General features: G+C 42.3%; 1 protein-coding gene across 1 annotated transcript; it reads left to right on the top strand.

The window, feature by feature from the left end:
* Positions 1–19,133: 19,133 nt before the first annotated feature.
* On the top strand, positions 19,134–21,371 carry LOC118523873 (disintegrin and metalloproteinase domain-containing protein 21-like). The gene has a single exon (XM_036073684.2). The coding sequence runs from the start codon at positions 19,134–19,136 to the stop codon at positions 21,369–21,371; it is 2,238 nt and encodes a 745-aa protein (XP_035929577.1).
* Positions 21,372–21,579: the final 208 nt, after the last annotated feature.

The following is a 21,579-nucleotide window of genomic DNA, read 5'->3' as shown; positions in this document are numbered from 1 at the left end:
CATATAGAAAATGGAATAATATTCAGCCATCAGAATTGATGAATCCGACCATTTGCATTGAGATGGATGGAACCAGAGGGATTATGCTAAATGAAATAATTCCAGCAGAGAAAGACAATTATCATATGGTTTCACTCATATTTGCAGCTTAAGGAATGGCATGGAGGATCACAGGCGAAGGGAGAAAAACCTGAATGGGAAGAAATCAGAGAGGGAGACAAACCATGAGATACTCTGGACTCCTGGAGTCAAACTGAGGTTTACAGAAAGGAGGGGTTTGGGGGATGGGGCAACCGGGGAATGGGTATTAAGGAGGTATGTTTGGTGATGAGCACTGGGTTTTATAGGCAACTAATGAATTGTTGAACTCTACATCAAAAACTAATGATGCACTATATGTTAGCTAACTGAACATAATAATTAAAAAATCATGCATAAAAAGGCATCTGAATATTTATAGCATATTTATTTCTTTTATAATCTAAGAACAACCTAAAATTCTCTCTGAATTTATAGGAATAATCTGAGTAGATAACGTCCATCAATGGAACACTATTTTACAATAAGAAGTCACACTACTGATGCAAACATCTACCCAGGGGAACCTCTACAACATTACGTTGAGTGAAGGTCTGCACTCTCCAAGTGGACATAGGCCGTGTAGCCTGGGGTATTCATGAAGCCAGCCCAGGGTGACAGTAGTTTGGTTGGGCTTTTTTTTTAATCTCTTGCTTCTCCATTCCCAGAGAATTAGCTCCTCTGCAACAGTCTGCATGCTGTCCTACTGTCAAAAATGTCCTCATGTATGTAGTCTTCACAGACTGAACCAACCCACCTTGGGCTCCTCTGAATGGAGAGTTGCTGAGACCAGGATCTGACATGTGTTCTGGCAGCAGCTGTCCCCTTCAGTGTCTCCATCTCTTCCTCTCTCCTTCAGGTGAGCAGGAATAGGTTAAGACAACTCCACTGAGTCCATCCATCCCTTGCTACTGCCTCTCCTCATAACCTGAGGTCTAGACAGTTCCACACTCTTTGTAAATGAAGTCAGTTGTTCAGGAACAGATTTGGAATACTGTTTATTGGATCACTACAGCTCCCCTTTTCGCTGGGCAAAATTCTGGGCAACAATCTGCAACTGCTGGTGGGAATAAACATGGACTCTTGTCCTCACTTGGTTTGGAAACTAAATGCTCATTTTAGGGGTGGGTGGCAGCTTCACTTCCCTAAGTCTTGTCCCTCCTGGTGGCATGAGGCTCCTGCCATATAAATCAGGGTTGGTGTAATCAGGGTCCCAAAATCCACAGTGGACTGTGCCCAGGGCAGAACTTCTGTCATAGGACTAGGCTTGTGTGGCATGTGTGGGTCCCATATCCCAGTCGCACCTGCTTGGGGTTTGTCCTCAACAGCAAAAGGCATGGGACAGGATGGGGGTCGCTTTTGTCCTGTCCCTCTGGGAAAGAGTCCTCTGACAGGAGCTGTGCACATGGAACCCTGGGTTTTGGCTGCAACAGTCTGGAGTGGAGGTTCCAGCTGAGCTGGATGGCACACACCTGTAGTCCCAGCTACATGGAGTGGAGTTTCCATATGCTGAGCTGGGACGGGGAAGGAAAAGATCATATCTTAGTACAAATATTCTAGCTGTTCCTTGTGTTAGTAGATTTCCTGGATTAAATGCTTTTTCATGTGCTGTATGCCGTCAAGGCCATTTCCGGACACTGTAAATACATTTTATGTAAGTTGAATTCAAATTCCCATTTGTTATCCTACAGTGTAATATTAGTTGCAGGTATACAATATAGTGATTCAAAATTTCCATACAACTCCTGCTGCTCATCACAAGTGCACTCCCTAATCCCAAAACTTATTTTTTTTTAAAGATTTTATTTATTTATTTGATAGAGAATGAGAGACAGAGAGCATGAGAGGGAGGAGGGTCAGAGGGAGAAGCAGACTCCCTGCCGAGCAGGGAGCCCGATGCGGGACTCGATCCCGGGACTCCAGCATCATGACCTGAGCCGAAGGCAGTTGCTTAACCAACTGAGCCACCCAGGCGCCCTAATCCCAAAACTTATTTAACCCATCCCTCTACCCACTTCCCCTCTTGTAACCCTCAGTTTGTTCTCTCTAGTTAATAGTCTGCTTCTTGGTTTGCCTCCCTCTTTTTTTGTCCCTTTGTTCATTTGTTTTGTTTCTTAAATTCTACATATGAGTTAAACAAGATGCTATTTTTCTTTCTCTGAATGATTTATTTCACTTAGCATAATAGTCTCTAGTTCCATCCATGTTGTGAGAAATGGCAAACTTTCATTCTTTTTATGGTTAATGTGCCTCTGTATATGTATGCCACATGATATCCATTCATTTGTAGAGGACACTTGGGTTGTTACCATGGTTTGGCTAGTATAGATAATGCTGCCATAACCATCAGGCTGCAAGTTTCCCTTTGAATTAGTATTTCTGGGGGCACCTGGGTGGCTCAGTCATTAAGCATCTGCCTTCAGCTCAGGTCATGATCCCAGGGTCCTGGGATTGAGCCCCGCATTGGGCTCCCTGCTCCACGGGAAGCCTGCTTCTCCCTCTCCCACTCCCCCTGCTTGTGTTCCCTCTCTTGCTGTGCCTCTCTCTGTCAAATAAATAAATAAAATCTTTAAAAAAATGAATTAGTATTTCTGCACTCTTTGGATAAATACCCACAGTACAAATGCTGGATCAAAGGGTAGTTATATTTCCAACTGTTTGATGAACCTCCATACTGTCTTCCAGAGTTCCTGCAACATTTTGCTCTCCTACCAACAGTCATGATGGTTCTCCTTTCCCTGCATTCTCCCCAACACCTGTTTTTTCTTGTGTTCTTAATTTTTACCATTCTGAGTGGTGTGAATTGATATCTCATCATGGATTTGATTACATCTCCTTAGTGCCGAGTGATGAGCATCTTTTCATGTGTCTGTTGACCATCTGTATGGGTTTTTTTTGGACAAATGTCTACTCATGTCCTCTGCTCATTTTGTAATTGGATTAATCAGTTTCTGGAGTTCAGTATGAAAATATATAGAAAACCCAAAGACTCCAGCAAAAAAAATGCTACAACTGATAACTGAATTCAGTAAAGTTGTAGGATATAAACTCGAATTAGAAAGTTCAGTTACATTTCTATATACCAACAAAAAAAACCTAGCAGAAAGTGAAATCTAGGAATCAATCCCAATTATAATTACACCAAAAACAGTAAGATACCTAGGAAAAGACCTAACCAAAGAGGTAAAGGATCTATACTCTGAAACCTATAACACACTGATGAAAGAAATTAAAGAGGACACAATGAAATGGAGAAACATCCCATTGTCAGAGATTGGAAGATAAATATTGTCAAATGTCTATATTACCCAGGGCATCTGGGTGGCTCAGTCAGTTAAGCATCTGCCTTTGGAACAGGTCATGATCTTAGGATCCTGGGACCAAGCACTGTGTCAGGGTTGCTGCTCAGTTGTGAGTCTGCTTCTCCCTCTCCCTCTGCCCTTCCCCCTGCTCATGCATCTTCTCTTTCTCATTCTCAAATAAATAAATAAAATATTTAAAAAATAATGAATGATGGCTAGTTGGACATAATAAAAAATAAAATAACATAAAAATAATGAATGAATAATAAAAGACTGTATTACCAAAAGCAGTCTACATATGCAATGAAATCCCTATAAAAATAGCACCAGCATTTTTCACAGAGTTGGAACAAGCCTACAATTTGTATAGAATCACAAAAGACCCCAGATAGTCAAAACAAACCTGAAAAAGCAAAGCTCGAGGTCTCACGATTCTGGATTTCAAGCTGTATTACAAAACTATAGTATTAAGACAGCATGGTACTGGCACAGAAAGAAATGCATACATCAATGGAACAGATAGAGAAACCAGAATTGGACCCACCATTCTATGGTCAACTAATCTTTGACAAAGCAGGAAAGAATATCCAATAGAAAAAAAAAAAAAAAAGTCCCTTCAACACATGAGTTTGGTAAAACTGGACAGCCACATGAAGAAGAATGAAACTTGACCACTTTTTTTGCACAATACACAAAAATAACTTTAAAAATGGTTCAAAGGCTGGGAGAGGAGCAAGATGGCGGAGGAGTAGGAGACCTGGATTTCGTCTCCTCTCAGGAATTCAGCTGGATAGGGATCAAACCATTCTGAACACCTACAAACTCAACAGGAGATCGAAGAAAAGAATAGCAACAACTCTCTGAACAGAAAAGCGACCACTTTCTGGAAGGTAGGACGTGCGGAGAAGTGAATCCGAGGCGATATTCGGGAGGATAGACGGCGGGGGAGGGGCCTCCGTCGGCCGCTTCTGGCAAGTGATAGAGCCACGGAGCACAAAATCGGAACTTTTAGAAGTCTGCTCCGCTGAGGGATGTCGCTCCACTGGCTAAGCGGGGGGTGGAACCCTCGGGACAGTGTGGTCTCAGGACCCTCGGGGTCACAGAAAGACCAGGGGTGCCTGAGTGCGGCAGAGCTCCCAGGTATCGGAGCGGGGAAGCCGGCTGCAGAGACGGAGCCCAGGCGCGGGCTCTCAGCTCGGGGTTGTCATAAACCGTGATCCGCGGCACAGTCGGGCCACTGCTCCTCCAGCAGGGACCCAACAAGCGGCAGATCCGGGGACACTCACCTTCTTCCCCCGAGAGGAGCAGCGCAGGAGCGCACGGCAGGGATCTGCTGGGTTTGGAGACTCCACCCGGGGTCGGGTGCCAGATAGAAAGGCGCGGTCACAGGCCGGGTGAGCACGGAGTGTGGCCGGAGACCGGGGAGACGGGAGTGACTGACGGCTTTTCTCTGGGGGCGCACTGAGGAGTGGGGCCCGAGTTCTCGGCTCCTCCGGGGCGGAGACTGGGAGGCCGCCATTTTCACTCTCCGCCTCCAAAGCTGTACGGAAAGCTTGCAGGGAACAAAAGCTCCGGAGAGCAAACCCGAGCAGATGACTTAGCCCGGACCGGCAAGGGCGGGGCAATTCTGCCTCCGGCAAAGACATTTGGGAACCACGGCAACAGGCCCCTCCCCCAGAAGGTCAGCGAGAACAGCCAGCCAAGACCAAGTTTACCGATCAATGAGAACGGCAGAACTCCAGCGCTAGGGGAATACTGCACATAGAATTCATGGCTTTTTTACCATGATTCTTTAGTCTTTCAAAGTTAATTTTTTTTTTAACTTTTTTTTTTTTGAATTTTTCTTTTTCCCTTTTTCAACCAACATCTTATCAATCGCTTTTTTAAAAAAACATTTTTATTTTTCATTTTTAGAGTCATATTCTATCCCTTCATAGTAGTTACCCGTATTTTTGGCATATATATATAAGTTGTTCTCTCTTTAAAATTTTGAGATAGTTTCTTCTAACAGATCAAAATATACTCTAAATCTCTAGTGTATGGTTTTTTTCTACTCCCCTGCCTGATCACATTCTCTCCCTTTTTTTTTCTTTTTTCTTTTAAAATCCTCTTCTTTCTTTTTTCAAACAACTTATCAATTCCTTTTATAAAATTTTTTATAATTTCCATCATTACAGTCATATTCCATCCCTTCATCATATCAACCCTTATTTTTGTACATATATAAGTTTTTGTTTCTTTAAAATTTTGGGAGGCACCTTCTTCTAACAGACCAAAATGCACCCAAAATCTAGTGTGTGGCACTGATCTATATACCAGCCTGATTATATTTCATCACATTCTGTTTTGTTTTGTTTTGATCTGTTCTGTTTTTGTTTGTTTTTATCTTTATCTTTTTCTTTTTCTTTTTTTTTTTCCTTTTTCTTTTTTCTCTCTCTCCCTTTCTTTTCCCACTGCTTCAGGTCTTTTCTGATTTGTTTAGAGTATATTTTCTGGGGACGTTGGTACCCTGCTAGCATTTTGTTCTCTCATTAATCTTTCTCCTCTGCACAAAATGACAAGACGGAAAAAATCACCTCAACAAAAAGAACAAGAGGTAGTACCGACTGCCAGGGACCTACTCAATAAGGACATTAGTACGATGTCAGACCTAGAGTTCAGAATCATCACTTTAAAGATACTAGCTGGGCTTGAAAAAAGCATGGAAGTTATTAGAGAAACCCTTTCTGGAGAAGTAAAAGAATTAAAATCTAACCAAGTAGAAATCAAAAAGGCTATTAATGTGCAATCAAATATGGGGGCGCTAACTGCTAGGATAAATGAGGCAGAAGAAAGAATCAGTGAGATAGAAGACCAAATGATGGAAAATAAAGAAGCTGAGAAAAAGAGAGATAAACAACTACTGGATCACAAGGGCAGAATTCGAGAGATAAACGATACCATAAGACGAAACAACATTAGAATAATTGGGATCCCAGAAGAAGAAGAAAGAGAGAGAGGGACAGAAGGTATAATGGAGCAAATTATAGCAGAGAACTTCCCTAATTTGGAGAAGGAAACAGGCATCAAAATCCAGGAAGCACAGAGAACCCCTCTCAAAATCAATAAAAATAGGTCAACACCCCGACATCTAATAGTAAAACTTACGAGTCTCAGAGACAAAGAGAAAATCCTAAAAGCAGCTGGGGAGAAGAGATATGTAACCTACAATGGTAGAAACATTAGATTGGCAACAGACCTATCCACAGAGACCTAGCAGGCCAGAAAGGACTGGCATGATATCTTCAGAGCACTAAATGAGAAAAATATGCAGCCAAGAATACTATATCCAGCTAGGCTGTCATTGAAACTTGAAGAAGAGATAAAAAGCTTCCAGGACAAACAAAAACTAAAGGAATTTGCAAACACGAAACCAGCCCTACAAGAAATCTTGAAAGGGGTCCTCTAAGCAAACAGAGAGCCTAAATGCAACATAGACCAGAAAGGAACACAGACAATATACAGTAACAGTCACCTTACATGCAATACAATGGCACTAAATTCCTATCTTTCAATAGTTACCCTGAATGTAAATGGGCTAAATGCCCCAATCAAAAGGCACAGGCTATCAGATTGGATTAAAAAACAAGACCCATCGATATGCTGTCTGCAAGAGACTCATTTTAGACCCAAAGACACCCCCAGATTGAAAGTGAGGGGGTGGAAAACCATTTACCATGCTAATGGACACCAAAAGAAAGCTGGGGTGGCAATCCTTATATCAGACAAATTAGATTTTAAACCAAAGACTGTAATAAGAGATGAGGAAGGACACTATATCCTACTTAAAGGGTCTATCCAACAAGAAGATCTAACAATTGTAAATATCTATGCCCATAACATGGGAGCACCCAATTATATAAGGCAATTAATAACAAAAGCAAAGAAACACATTGACAACAATACAATAATAGTGGGGGACTTTAACACCCCCCTCACTGAAATGGACAGATCGTCTAAACAAAAGATCAACAAGGAAATAAAGACATTAAATGACACACTGGACCAAATGGACTTCACAGACATATTCAGAACATTCTATCCCAAAGCAACGGAATACACATTCTTCTCTAGTGCCCACGGAACATTCTCCAGAATCGATCACATCCTAGGTCATAAATCAGGTCTCAACCGGTACCAAAAGATTGGGATCATTCCCTGCCTATTTTCAGACCACAATGTTTTGAAACTAGAACTCAATCACAAGAGGAAAGTCGGAAAGAACTCAAATACATGGAGGCTAAAGAGCATCCTACTGAAGAATGAGTGGGTCAACCAGGAAATTAAAGAAGAATTAAAAAAATTCATGGAAACCAATGAAAATGAAAACACAACTATTCAAAATCTTTGGGATGCAGCAAAGGCAGTCCTAAGAGGAAAGTATATAGCAATACAAGCCTTTCTCAAGAAACAAGAAAGGTCTCAAGTACACAACCTAACCCTACACCTAAAGGAGCTGGAGAAAGAACAGCAAATAAAGCCTAAACCCAACAGGAGAAGAGAAATAATAAAGATCAGAGCAGCAATCAATGAAATAGAAACTAAAAGAACAGTAGAACAGATCAATGAAACAAGGAGCTGGTTCTTTGAAAGAATTAACAAGATTGATAAACTCCTGGCCAGTCTTATCAAAAAGGAAAGAGAAATGACCCAAATCAACAAAATCATGAATGAAAGAGGAGAGATCACAACCAACACCAAAGAAATACAAACAATTATGAGAACATATTATGAGCAACTCTATGCCAGCAAATTAGATAACCTGGAAGTAATGGATGCATTCCTAGAGATGTATCAACTACCAAAACTGAACCAGGAAGAAATAGAAAACCTGAACAGACCTATAACCACTAGGGAAATTGAAGCAGTCATCAAAAATCTCCCAAAACACAAAAGCCCAGGGCCAGATGGCTTCCCAGAGGAATTCTACCAAACATTGAAAGAAGAATTAATACCTATTCTTCTGAAACTGTTCCAAAAAATAGAAATGGAAGGAAAACTTCCAAACTCATTTTATGAGGCCAGCATTACCTTGATCCCAAAACCAAAGACCCCATCAAAAAGGAGAATTACAGACCAATATCCCTGATGAACATGGATGCAAAAATTCTCACCGAAATACTAGCCAATAGGATCCAGCAGTACATTAAAAGGATTATTAACCACGACCAAGTGGGATTTATCCCTGGGCTGCAAAGTTGGTTCAACATCTGCAAATCAATCAACGTGATACAATACATTAACAAAAGAAAGAACAAGAATCATATGATCCTCTCAATCGATGCAGAAAAAGCATTTGACAAAGTACAGCATCCTCGCTTGATGAAAACTCTTCAGAGTATAGGGATAGAGGGTACATACCTCAATATCATAAAAGCCATCTATGAAAAACCTGCAGCGAATATCATTCTCAATGGGGAAAAACTGAGAGCTTTCCCCCTAAGGTCAGGAACACGGCAGGGATGTCCACTATCACCACTGCTATTCAACATAGTATTAGAAGTCCTAGCCACAGCAATCAGACAACAAAAAGAAATAAAGGCATCCAAATTGGCAAAGAAGAAGTCAAACTCTCACTCTTTGCAGATGATATGATACTTTATGTGGAAAATCCCAAAGACTCCACCCCAAAACTGCTAGAACTCATACAGGAATTCAGTCAAGTGGCAGGATATAAAATCAACGCACAGAAGTCAGTGGCATTCCTATACACCAACAAGACAGAAGAAAGAGAAATTAAGGAGTCGATCCCATTTACAATGGCACCCAAAACCGTAAGATACCTAGGAATAAATCTAACCAAGGAGGCAAAGGATCTGTACTCAGAAAACTATAAAATACTCATGAAAGAAATTGAGGAAGACACAAAGAAATGGAAAAACGTTCCATGCTCATGGATTGGAAGAACAAATATTGTGAAGATGTCAATGCTACCTAGAGCAATCTACACATTCAATGCAATCCCCATCAAAATACCATCCACTTTTTTCAAAGAAATGGAACAAATAATCCTAAAATTTGTATGGAACCAGAAAAGACCCTGCATAGCCAGAAGAATGTTGAAAAAGAAAAGCAAAGCTGGCGGCATCACAATTCCGGACTTCCAGCTCTATTACAAAGCTGTCATCATCAAGACAGTATGGTACTGGCACAAAAACAGACACATAGATCAATGGAACAGAATAGAGAGCCCAGAAATGGACCCTCAACTGTATGGTCAACTCATCTTTGACAAAGCAGGAAAGAATGTCCAATGGAAAAAAGACAGTCTCTTCCACAAATGGTGTTGGGAAAATTGGACAGCCACATGCAGAAGAATGAAACTGGACCATTTCCTTACACCACACACAAAAATAGACTCCAAATGGTTGAAAGACCTCAAGGTGAGACAGGAGTCCATCCAAATCCTAAAGGAGAACACAGGCAGCAACCTCTTCGACCTCAGCCGCAGCAACTTCTTCCTAGAAACATCGCCAAAGGCAAGGGAAGCAAGGGCAAAAATGAACTATTGGGACTTCATCCAGATAAAAAGCTTTTGCAAAGCAAAGGAAACAGTCAACAAAACCAAAAGACAACTGACAGAATGGGAGAAGATATTTGCAAATGACATATCAGATAAAGGGCTAGTATCCAAAATCTATAAAGAACTCATCAAACTCAACACCCAAAGAACAAAGAATCCAATCAAGAAACGGGCAGAAGACATGAACAGACATTTTTCCAAAGAAGACATCCAAATGGCCAACAAACACATGAAAAAGTGCTCAATACCGCTTGGCATCAGGGAAATCCAAATCAAAACCTCAATGAGATACCACCTCACACCAGTCAGAATGGCTAAAATTAACAAGTCAGGAAATGACAGATGTTGGCGGGGATGCGGAGAAAGGGGAACCCTCCTACACTGTTGGTGGGAATGCAAGCTGGTGCAGCAACTCTGGAAAACAGTATGGCGGTTCCTACCTCCATAAATAGAGCTACCATACGATCCAGCAATTGCACTCCTGGGTATTTACCCCAAAGATACAAAAGTAGGGACCCGAAAGGGTACGTGCACCCCGATGTTTATAGCAGCAATGTCCACAATAGCCAAACTGTGGAAAGAGCCAAGATGTCCATCAACAGATGAATGGATAAAGAAGGGGTGGTATATATATACAATGGAATATTATGCAGCCATCAAAAGGAATGAGATCTTGCCATTTGCAACGACGTGGATGGAACTGGAGGGTATTATGCTGAGCGAAATAAGTCAAACAGAGAAAGACATGTATCATATGACCTCACTGATATGAGGAATTCTTAATCTCAGGAAACAAACTGAGGGTTGCCGGAGTGGGGGGTGGGGTGGGAGGGATGGGGTGACTGGGTGATAGACACTGGGGAGGGTATGTGTTCTGGTAAGCGCTGTGAATTGTGCAAGACTGTTGAATCTCAGATCTGTACCTCTGAAACAAATAATGCAATATATGTTAAGAAAGAGAAAAAGAAGAAGAAGAATGTAGCAGGAGGGGAAGAATGAAGGGGGGGAAATCGGAGGGGTAGACGAACCATGAGAGACGATGGACTCTGAAAAACAAACTGAGGGTTCTAGAGGGGAGGGGGGTGGGAGGATGGGTTAGCCTGGTGATGGGTATTGAGGAGGGCACGTTCTGCATGGAGCACTGGGTGTTATGCACAAACAATGAATCATGGAACACTATATCTAAAACTAATGATGTAATGTATGGGGATTAACATAACAATAAAAAATTTTAAAAAAATGGTTCAAAGGCCTAATGTGAGACAAGAAACCATCAAATTCCTGGTGGAGAACACAGGCAGTAACCTCCTTGATATCACCCATATAAATTCTTTCTAGGTATATCTCGAGAGACAAGGGAAACAAAAGCAAAAATAAATTTTGGGATGTCATCAAAAACAAAAACAAAAAACCACTACTTCTGCACAGTGAAGGAAATAATCAACAATGCTAAAAGTCAGACTATGGAATGGGAGAAGATATTTGCAAGTGCCATATCTGATAAACGACTAGTATCCAAAATATGTAAGTAGCCTGTAATAATGATTTTCACATTTTCAGTAGAGAGCATGTCCATGGAACTCAGCATGCTGTCATGAGAGAATCAGAATTCCTGTCTTTCACATTTGTATGGTGCTAAGACATCACTAAAAATGAGAGCTAACCTCTTTTTTTTTTCTTTTTTATTTATTTATTTATTTTTTAAATTTTATTATGTTATGTTAGTCACCACACAATACATCATTAGTTTTTGATGTGGCGATCCACGATCCATTGTTTTCATATAACACCCAGTGCTCCATGCAGTACGTGCCCTCCTTAATACCCATCACCGCGCTCACAAATCCCCCTCCCCCCTCCCCTCTAAAACCCTGTTTGTTTCTCAGAGTCCATAGTCTTTCATGGTTCATCTCTCCCTCCAATTCCCCCCTCCTCATTTTTCCCTTCCTTCTCCTAATGTCCTCCATGCTATTCCTTATATTCCACAGATAAGTGAAACCATATGATAATTGACTTTCTCTGCTTGACTTATTTCACTTAGCATAATCTCCTCCAGTCCCATCCATGTGGATGTAAAAGCTGGGTATTCATCCTTTCTGATGGCTGAGTAATATTCCATTGTATCTATGGACCACATCTTTATCCATTCATCTGTTGAAGGGCATCTTGGCTCTTTCCACAATTTGGCTATTGTGAACATTGCTGCTATGAACATTGGGATGGATATGGCCCTTCTTTTCACTACATCTGTGTCTTTGGGGTAAATACCCAGTAGTGCAATTGCTGGGTCATGGGGTAGCTCTATTTTTAAATTTTTGAGGAACCTCCACACTGTTTTCCAAAGTGGCTGTACCAACTTGCATTCCCACCAACAGTGTAAGAGGGTTCCCCTTTCTCCACAACCTCTCCAACATTTGTGGTTTCTCTCCCTGTCCATTTTTGCCATTCTAACTGTTGTAAGTTGGTATCTCAATGTGGTTTTGATTTGAATTTCCCTGATGGCTACTGATGATGAACATTTTTTCATGTGACTGTTAGCCATTCGTATGTCTTCTTCAGAGAACTGTCTTTTCATATCTTCTGCCCACTTTTTGACTTGATTATTTGTTTTTTGGGTGTTGAGTTTGAGAAGTTCTTTCTAGATCTTGGATACCAGCCCTTTATCTGTAGTGTCATTTGCAAATATCTTGTCCCATTCGGTGGGTTGCCTCTTTGTTTTGTTGACTGTTTCCTTTGCTGTGCAGAAGCTTTTTATCTTGATGAAGTCCCAAAAGTTCATTTTTGCTTTTGTTTCGCTAGCCTTTGGAGATGTATCTTGAAAGAAGTTGCTGTGGCCGATGTCAAAGAGGTTACTACCTATGTTCTCCTCTAGGATTTTGATGGATTCCTGTCTCACATTGAGGTCTTTCATCCACTTTCAGTTTATCTTTTTGAATGGTGTTAGAGAATGGTCGAATTTCATTCTTCTGCATGTGGCTGTCCAATTTTCCCACCACCATTTATTGAAGAGACTGTCTTTTTTCCATTGCATGTTTTTTCCTGCTTTGTCAAAGATTATTTGACCATAGAGTTGAGGGTCCATATCTGGGTTCTCTATTCTGTTCCATTGGTCTATATGTCTGTTTTTGTGCCAACCATGCTATCTTGGTGATCACAGCTTGTAATATAGCTTGATACCCCCAGCTTTGTTTTTCTTTTTCAACATTTCCTTGGCAATTCGGGGTCTTTTCTGATTCCATACAAATTTTAGGATTGTTTGTTCCAGCACTTTGAAAAATGTCATTGGAATTTTGATCGGGATGGCATTGAAGGTATAGATTGCTCTGGGTAGCATAGACATTTTAACAATGTTTATTCTTCCGATCCATGGGCATGGAATGTTTTTCCATCTTTTTGTGTCTTCTTCAATTTCTTTCATGAGTGTTCTGTAGTTCCTAGAGTATAGATCCTTTACCTCTTTGGTTAGGTTTATTCCGAGGTATCATATGGTTTTTGGTGCTATTGTAAATGGAATCATTTCTCTAATTTCTCTTTCTACAGTTGCATTGTTAGTGTATAAGAAAGCCACTGATTTCTGTGCACTGATTTTGTATCCTGCCACATTACTGAATTGCTGTATGAGTTCTAGTAATTTGGGGTAGAGTCTTTTGGGTTTTTCACATAAAGTATCATGTCGCCTGTGAAAAGAGAGTTTGACTTCTTCTTTGCCAATTTGAATACTTTTTTTTCTTTTTGTTGTCTGATTGCTGTTGCTAGGACTTCTAGTACTATGTTGAACAATAGTGGCGAGAGTGGGCATCCTTGACGTTTTCCTTCTCTTAAAGGAAAGGCTCTCAGCTTTTCCCCATTGAGGATGATATTCGCTGTGGGTTTTTCATAGATGGATTTTATGAACTTGAGGAATGCTCCCTCTATATCTATATTCTGAAGAGTTTTAATCAGGAAAGGATGCTGTATTTTGTTGAATGTTTTTTCTGCATCAACTGAGAGGACCATATGGTTCTTCTCTCTCCTCTTATTAATGTGTTCTACCACATTGATTGATTTGTGAATGTTGAACCACTCTTGCATCCAGGGGATGAATCCCACTTGGTCGTGGTGAATGATCCTTTTAATGTATTGTTGGATCCTATTAGCTAGGATTTTGTTGAGGATTTTGAAATCCACATTCATCAGGGATATTGGTCTGAAATTCTCCTTTTTGAAGGGGTCTTTGCCTGGTTTGGGGATTAAGGTAATTCTGGCCTCATTGACTAAGTTTGGAAGTTTTCCTTCTGTTTCTATTTTTTGAAACAGCTTCAGGAGAACAGGTATTATTTCTTCTTTGAATGTTTGGTAGAATTCCCCAGGGAATCCATCAGGCCCTGGACTCTTGTTTTGGGGGAGGTTTTTGATCACTGCTTCAGTCTCGTCACTGGTTATTGGCCAATTCAGGTTTTCAATTTCTTCCTGTTTCAGTCTTGGCAGCTTAGAGGTTTCCAGGAAGGCCTCCATTTCATCCAGATTGCTCAGTTTATTGGCATATAGTTGTTGATAATAATTTCTAATAATTGTTTCTATTTCCTTGGTGTTAGTCATGACCTCTCCCCTTTCATTCATAATTTTATTAATTTGGGTTCTTTCTCTTTTCTTTTGGATAAGTCTGGCCAATGGTTCATCGATCTTATTAATTCTTTCAAAGAACCAACTTCTAGTTTCATTGATCTGATCTACTGTGTTTCTGGTTTCTAATTCATTGATTTCTGCTCTAATTTTAATTATTTTTCTTCTAATGCATGGCTTAGGCATCATTTGTTGCTTTTTCTCTAGTTCTTTAAGGTGTAGAGTTAGTTGGTGAATTTGGGATTTTTCTATTTTTTTGAGTGAGGCTTGGATGGCTATGTATTTCCCCCTTAGGACTGCCTTTGCAGTATCCCATAGGTTTTGGACTGATGTGTTTTCATTCTCATTGATTTCCAAGAATTGTTTCAGTTCTTCTTTGATTTCCTGGTTGACCCAAACATTCTTGGGCAGAGTGGTCTTTAGCTTCCAAGTGTTCTAATTTCTGCCAATATCACAATATGGAAGCAACCCAAATGTCTCCTACAATTAACGTATTGTTATCAATATGACTCTTTATTTTGGTTAACAATTGGCTTATGTAGATGGCTGCTCCCATGTTGGGGGCATAGATATTTACAATTGTTAGATCTTCTTGATGGATAGACCCTTTAAGAATGATGTAGTGTCTTTCTGTGTCTCTAATTACAGACTTTAGTTTAAAATCTAATTTGTCTGATATAAGAATTGCTACCCCAGCTTTCTTTTGAGGTCCGCTGGTTGGAAAATTGATCTCCATCCCTTCACTTTCAGTCTGGATGTATCTTTAGGTTCAAAATGAGTCTCTTGTAGGCAGCATATGGATGGGTCCTGTCTTTTTATCCAATCTGCAACCCTGTGCCATTTTATGGGCTCATTTAGGCCATTCATGTTGAGAGTGATTATTGAAAGATATGAATTAATTGTCATCATGTTGCCCGCGAAGATGTTGTTTTTATAGATTGTCCCTGTAAATTTCTGTTGTAGATCACTCTTGGGGTCTTTCTCCTTTTATAGAACCCCCCTTAATATTTCTTGCAGGGCTGGCTTAGTGGTCACATATTCTTTCAGTTTCTGCCGTTCTGGGAAGCTCTGCATCTCTCCATCCATTCTAAATGACAGCCTTGCCGGATAAAGTATTCTTGACTGCACGTTCTTCTCATTTAGTACCCTGATTATGTCTTGCCAGGCCTTTCTGGCTTGCCAGGTCTCTGTGGATAGGTCTGACATTATTCTGATGTTCCTCCCTCTGTATGTAAGGAATCTCTTCCCCCTAACTGCCCTTAAGATGGTTTCCTTGGTTCTAAGTTTTGTGAGTTCTACTATTACATGCCGGGGTGTTGGCCTGTTTTCCTTGATCTTGGGAGGGGTTGTCTCTGCCTCTAGGATTCGAATGTTTGTTTCATTCCCCAGATTAGGAAAGTTCTCAACTATGATTTGCTCAAATACATCTTCTAGTCCTCTCCCTTTCTCCACTCACTCCAGGATTCCAATTATTCTGACATTGGAATGCTTCATGGTGTCACTTATTTCTCTGATTCTATTTTCATGGATTCTGAGTTGTTTTTCCCTGGCCTCCTCTTTTCCCCTTTTATCTATTATATTGTCTTCCAGGTCGCTTATTCATTCCTCTGCCTCACTTACCCTAGCTGTTAGATTATCTATATTAGATTGGATCTCATTGAAAGCATTTTTAAGTTCTGCCAATTCACCTTTCATTTCTGCCCTTAGAGACTCTATGTTGCCATTAATTGATTTCTCCATTCTAGCCATTGTCTTCACAATTGCTAGCCTGAATTCCATCTCCCACATCTTGGTTATATCTGCATCCATTTGTAAATCTGCAGCGTAAGTCATAATCTCTGAGTCTTTTCTATTTTGGGGGTTCCTCCTCCTAGTCATTCTGTTGATGGGTGTTTGAGGGAATGTATAGAGTCCAAATTATTGACCAGAACCCAAGCAAGATGCATCTGTTTTCTTGGGACCTTCGGGTTGCTGGCCTCTTGTTCTCCCAGCCTGTCTTCTGGGGGAGGGGCCTGCCGCACTGTTACTCAGGCAACCCTGTTTGGGTGGAGTTGCCCTGCCCCCCTGTGGCAGGGGATGGGCTCAGCGGGAATCAGTTTTTGGGACTTTTGTTCTCTGGCGACTTTCCCTGGCAGCTTTCTGGTCTCTTCCATGAGTCAGAGCAGAAGAGACCATTTCCAACCCTCTGCCTCAGAGCAGAGAGACTGCAGTCTGTTCTTCAGTGACCTCTCCAGGCCACACTGTCTCCATTTCTGTCTGTGCTGCCATAAACTGCAGTGGCCTGGGCTGTGCGCACCTCCGCAGGGCCCCCAGTCCTGCCTCGAGGTCAGGGCACGTCTCTGCCTTTTGTGCTTCTAAAACCGTAGGTGCTCCCAGTTCGCCCACGCAACCCCGCCGCTCCGGGTTTCTGCCCCAGGGGCTGCCCTAAAGTCCTTTCCCCGCCGCTACCAGTCTGCGAGTCTGCGCCCCATCCCCAGCACGTAAGGCTGTCACTCACTGGTGGTGTAGGATCCCCATGGCCAGGCTCCTTCCCACTGCCGTTTATCCTCTGATATCTGCCCGCAGAATCAGGGCTCCCCACTTCGTACCTCAAAACCAACTGCCTGCGGTATTCTGTTTATAGAGATTCAGATCTTCTTACATCTCAGGCTGGTTTCGTGGGTGCTCAGAGTGGTCTGGTAGATATCCAGCTCAATTCCGGGGACCAGTTGAAATAGGGTTCCCTACTCCTCCGCCATCTTTCCTTCTTCCCAGGGTCACTTATTCTTAATGTTCATTTTAGCTTTGATTATCAATTTTCCATTTTTCTTACTTCTAAGGCAGGAAAAGATCCAAACTTTGCAGCTCTCTTTTTTTTTTAAAAAACTGGCTGTCACTCTTGGTATGTGATGCTCAGCTGTTCTGATCTTAGTGGGACGAGTTTAATCTGTTCCACAACTCCATTAATCTGAGATTATATCTGAGGAAACCGGATATTTGCTGGTCCTTTCAACAGTGTCCCAGGAAGAGATATGAATAGTAATCATGGAAAGTGCTCCAGAGCACCATTCACAAGGTGCTTGCCACTGCCCGCAGTCCGGCCCTGGATCCCTGCGTCGTCCTTTGGTCCCATGAGCCTCAGGGGCAGGACAAAAAGGGGTGTCCCCGTGGCCAGGACAGGGTCTCAGCGAGGTGATGGGAAGGACTCAAGAGAGGAGCCGAGGCAGCTGCGACCGTTCCCGCCGATGATGCTGCTGACTCTCCATGGCTGGAGGTGTTGGAGAGGCCGTGTCCTTGGGATTGCAGCACCTGGAGTGCAGCGTTCGCCTCTGAGATCTAACCACTTAACAAAATTTTAACTGTACAGCACAGTATTGTTAATTACAGGTACATGGTTTTGGAGCAGACCTCTAGAACTTAATCATCTTGAATAACAGAAAATCATATCCCTTGAGATGCAACTCCCCATTGTCCCTCTCACCAGCCCCTGGCAACTGCCATTCCACTCTCTGTTTTACTGTTACCGAAACCCACGTTCAGCTGCCCATTGTTGGAAAGGCCAATATTCCAGAGATGAGTTTTAACTGAAAAGGAATGTGAGCTTTATTGAGGAGGCCAGCCACTTGGGCAGAAGGCACAGTCTTCTTCAAAAGCCAACAGTGAGATTTCTGCCTGACCCAGGGGATTTTAAAGGGGTTTAGGGTAGATGATGAAAGAAGGGAGTGCAGTGGCAACATTTTTTGTTCACACCCAGGCTACATGATGCCAACTACAAAAGTAACTTCAGTCCCCCGTGCCTTCAGCTGAGAAGGGAACCACACATGCTGCCAAAGTCCAGAAAAGAACAACAATAGAGGATTAGAGGGAACAACCACAATAGAGGATTAGAGGGAACAATCCCTGGGTCTTACCATGTAGTCAGCAGTACATTCTGTTCTCACCAGCTGGTGTAAGAAAAAATACAAACTTGTAACTCACTGATCATCACATGGAATACTAGGGAATGTTTTATTCAGTAAGCTCAAAGGAAGCGTCAAAGCAAAAACCGAAGGATCAAATGACTTGTAAATTAATGGCAAACCAGAATAAGACATGTGCTAGGACACACAACATTAAAAAACCGTTATTTTCAACACCTCTAACGTATAATTTGCAATGTCTACCTCCACATGCCAAGGAAGTAGGAAGCAGTGTCTCCACAGTGAGGGATGGGGGTAATCCACAGAAAGTGACCCAGCAGTACCATGGGAGATGGAATTGGTAAAGGAGTTAATTGTATTATAACTGTATATCACATATTAAAGTAATTGGAGAAAAGATTGAACGTGTTGAATATGAGGATACCTCTGGGTTGAACTCCCTTCCCATGCCCATGTGAGCACTCATGCACATGGCCCACCCACCTATCCCACATCCACCCCAGCTGAACTGATGTGCAGGTCACCCACTGCCACACCCTGTGACTGTGACATAATCCCCACAGGTGGCCCCCAGGTGTAGGGTGCTGGCAGTCTGAGGCAGCCCTCTGTTCTGTCAGCTGCTCTAGACCTGGCCCTCACTCAGGATCCTCCCTTTATCCATTCTTGCGGCAGGTGTCCTTGAGCAGGGGCATGAGGCTGGCAAAGGGCCAGGTCATCATGAGGGCACTCCTTTTGCTGCTTGCACTCTGGGCAAGCCTGGCTCCTGTCCAGGGTTCTCAAGGCCGTCCCTCATGGCGCTACATCTCCTCTGAGGTGGTCATTCCCAGGAAGGAGTTGCACCATGGCAAAGGCTTTCAGCTGCCAGGCTGGCTGTCCTACACCCTGCATTTTGGGGGTAAGAGACACGTTATCCATATGCGGCGCAAGAAACTGTTTTGGTCCAGACATCTGCTGATGATGACTCAGGATGACCAAGGAGCCTTGCAGATGGACTACCCCTTCATCCCTCCAGACTGTTACTACCTCGGCTACCTGGAGGAGATTCCTCTTTCCATGGTCACTGTGGACACGTGCTATGGGGGTCTTGAAGGTATCATGAAGTTGGATGACCTTACCTATGAAATCAAACCCCTCAGCAATTCCCGAAGGTTTGAACACATTGTTTCTCAGATAGTGGCAAACAGCAATGGAACGGGACCTACGTATAAATTGGGACATAAGGAGGTTAGGGACCTCCTATTCTCTCAAGCAAATGCCAGTGTTGTCCCCAGGATCTCTAGTAAGATGTATTCATCCCATCATGGAAATGTGAAAGCACTTGCCCTAAGTTCCAAGTCAATGTATACTGTGTTCAACAACGTGTCAAAATGTGCCCAATTCCTGGTAAGGATATGTAGTTTAATTGACTCATTCTTTCAAGCTGTTGATGTAGGTTATTATATTTCATTCATGATCATTTATAATCAGAGAGATCCAGCTTCCATGGGCAATTACCACGTGACACAGAATCCATACACTCGACATTATGAGCGTAATGTGTTTCCACATCTTCAACCACATTCATCTATAATCATGATTAAAGAAGGGCCACAGGATTCTGTTTATGAACCCGTCTTATATGGTATATGCACAAATAGAAACCTCATCATGGTTGGTTACCTAGGCAGACAGTATTTATTTTTGTCTATCACAGCAACACAAAAAGTGGGAAGAAATTTTGGTATATACTATGATGATTTATACTGTTTTTGCCAGAGAAGGTCCACTTGCATTATGAACAGATCACCTGGTCTGACAGATTCCTTCAGTAACTGTTCCTTTAAGCATATGCAGCACATAGTCCTTGGTCAGGGACTTGAGTGCATGTACACAACCAACATTGTGTATTCAAATAAAAGCCTGACCCATGATCGTTGTGGAAACTACATAGTGGATCAAGGCGAGGAGTGTGACTGTGGCTCCTTCAAGCAGTGTTACAGCAACCCCTGCTGTACCAGTGATTGTATCTTCACCTCTGGCAGCAGATGTAATACAGGCAGATGCTGTACAAACTGCACCTATTCCCCTGCTGGGACACTGTGCAGGCCAATCCAAACTATATGTGATCTTCCCGAGTACTGCCGTGGGCAGTCCTTGGCATGCCCTGATGATTTCTATATGCAAGATGGAACCCCGTGCACTGAAGAGGGCTACTGCTATCATGGAAATTGCACTGACCGCACTGTGCACTGCCAAGAAATCTTTGGTAAAAATGCTGTGAAAGGTGCAGATGTCTGCTATACCATAAATGTTAGAGCAAGTAGATATGGACACTGTAGAAGAAATGCTGTGAAAATGAAGAGTATTGCCTGTGCCCCAGAAGACGTGCAGTGTGGAAGGCTGCAGTGTGGTAATGTCACACATCTCCCCCGGTTGCAAGAGCATGTGGGATTCCATCAGTCTCTCATCTCAGGGTTTTTGTGTTTTGGGCTGGACTCACATCGCTCCACAGGAGCAAATGATGTTGGTCATGTGAGACCTGGTACACCCTGTGCTCCTGGAAAGTTCTGTAGCAATACCTACTGCAATGGTACTGTGGCTCAGCTGAATTATGACTGTTTACCTAAGAAATGCAGTCACAGGGGGATTTGCAACAATAATAGGAACTGTCATTGCCACGTAGGTTGGGAACCTCCGCTATGCATTGATAGAGGTGCTGGTGGGAGCATAGACAGTGGACCCCCTCCAAGTAGAATGCGGTCAGTCAGGCAAAGTGATGAATCTGTGATATATCTGAGAGTGGTTTTTGCTCGCATTTATGCCTTAATAGCTGCATTCCTCTTTGGCGTTGCCACAAATGTAAGAACTATAAAGACAGTTAGAGTTAAGGAAGAGAATTTTGGTGAAGCTTATCCTGAAATCAGTGTCCAGACCCATAACCAAAAATAGGCAATTCACAAGAGTATGAGTGAAACTACAGTAAGGAGGTAGCAAAGCTGACATCCACGTTTCCATGGGTCTGCAGAAGACACAGTGGCCCCACACATATCACCTGACACACTAAGTCTGTGATAGGTCACTGACCAGAACTCTGAAATAAATTATGAAAAGCACACGTGCTGGCCTTTATATATTTTTGTAAGACTGTAAGAGCCCA

The sequence above is a fragment of the Halichoerus grypus genome, chromosome 8, assembly GCF_964656455.1.
Source record: "Halichoerus grypus chromosome 8, mHalGry1.hap1.1, whole genome shotgun sequence".
Classification (NCBI taxonomy): Eukaryota; Metazoa; Chordata; class Mammalia; order Carnivora; family Phocidae; genus Halichoerus; species Halichoerus grypus.
Note: the sequence above shows the minus strand (reverse complement) of the source record. Positions and strands in the feature narration are given on the sequence as shown.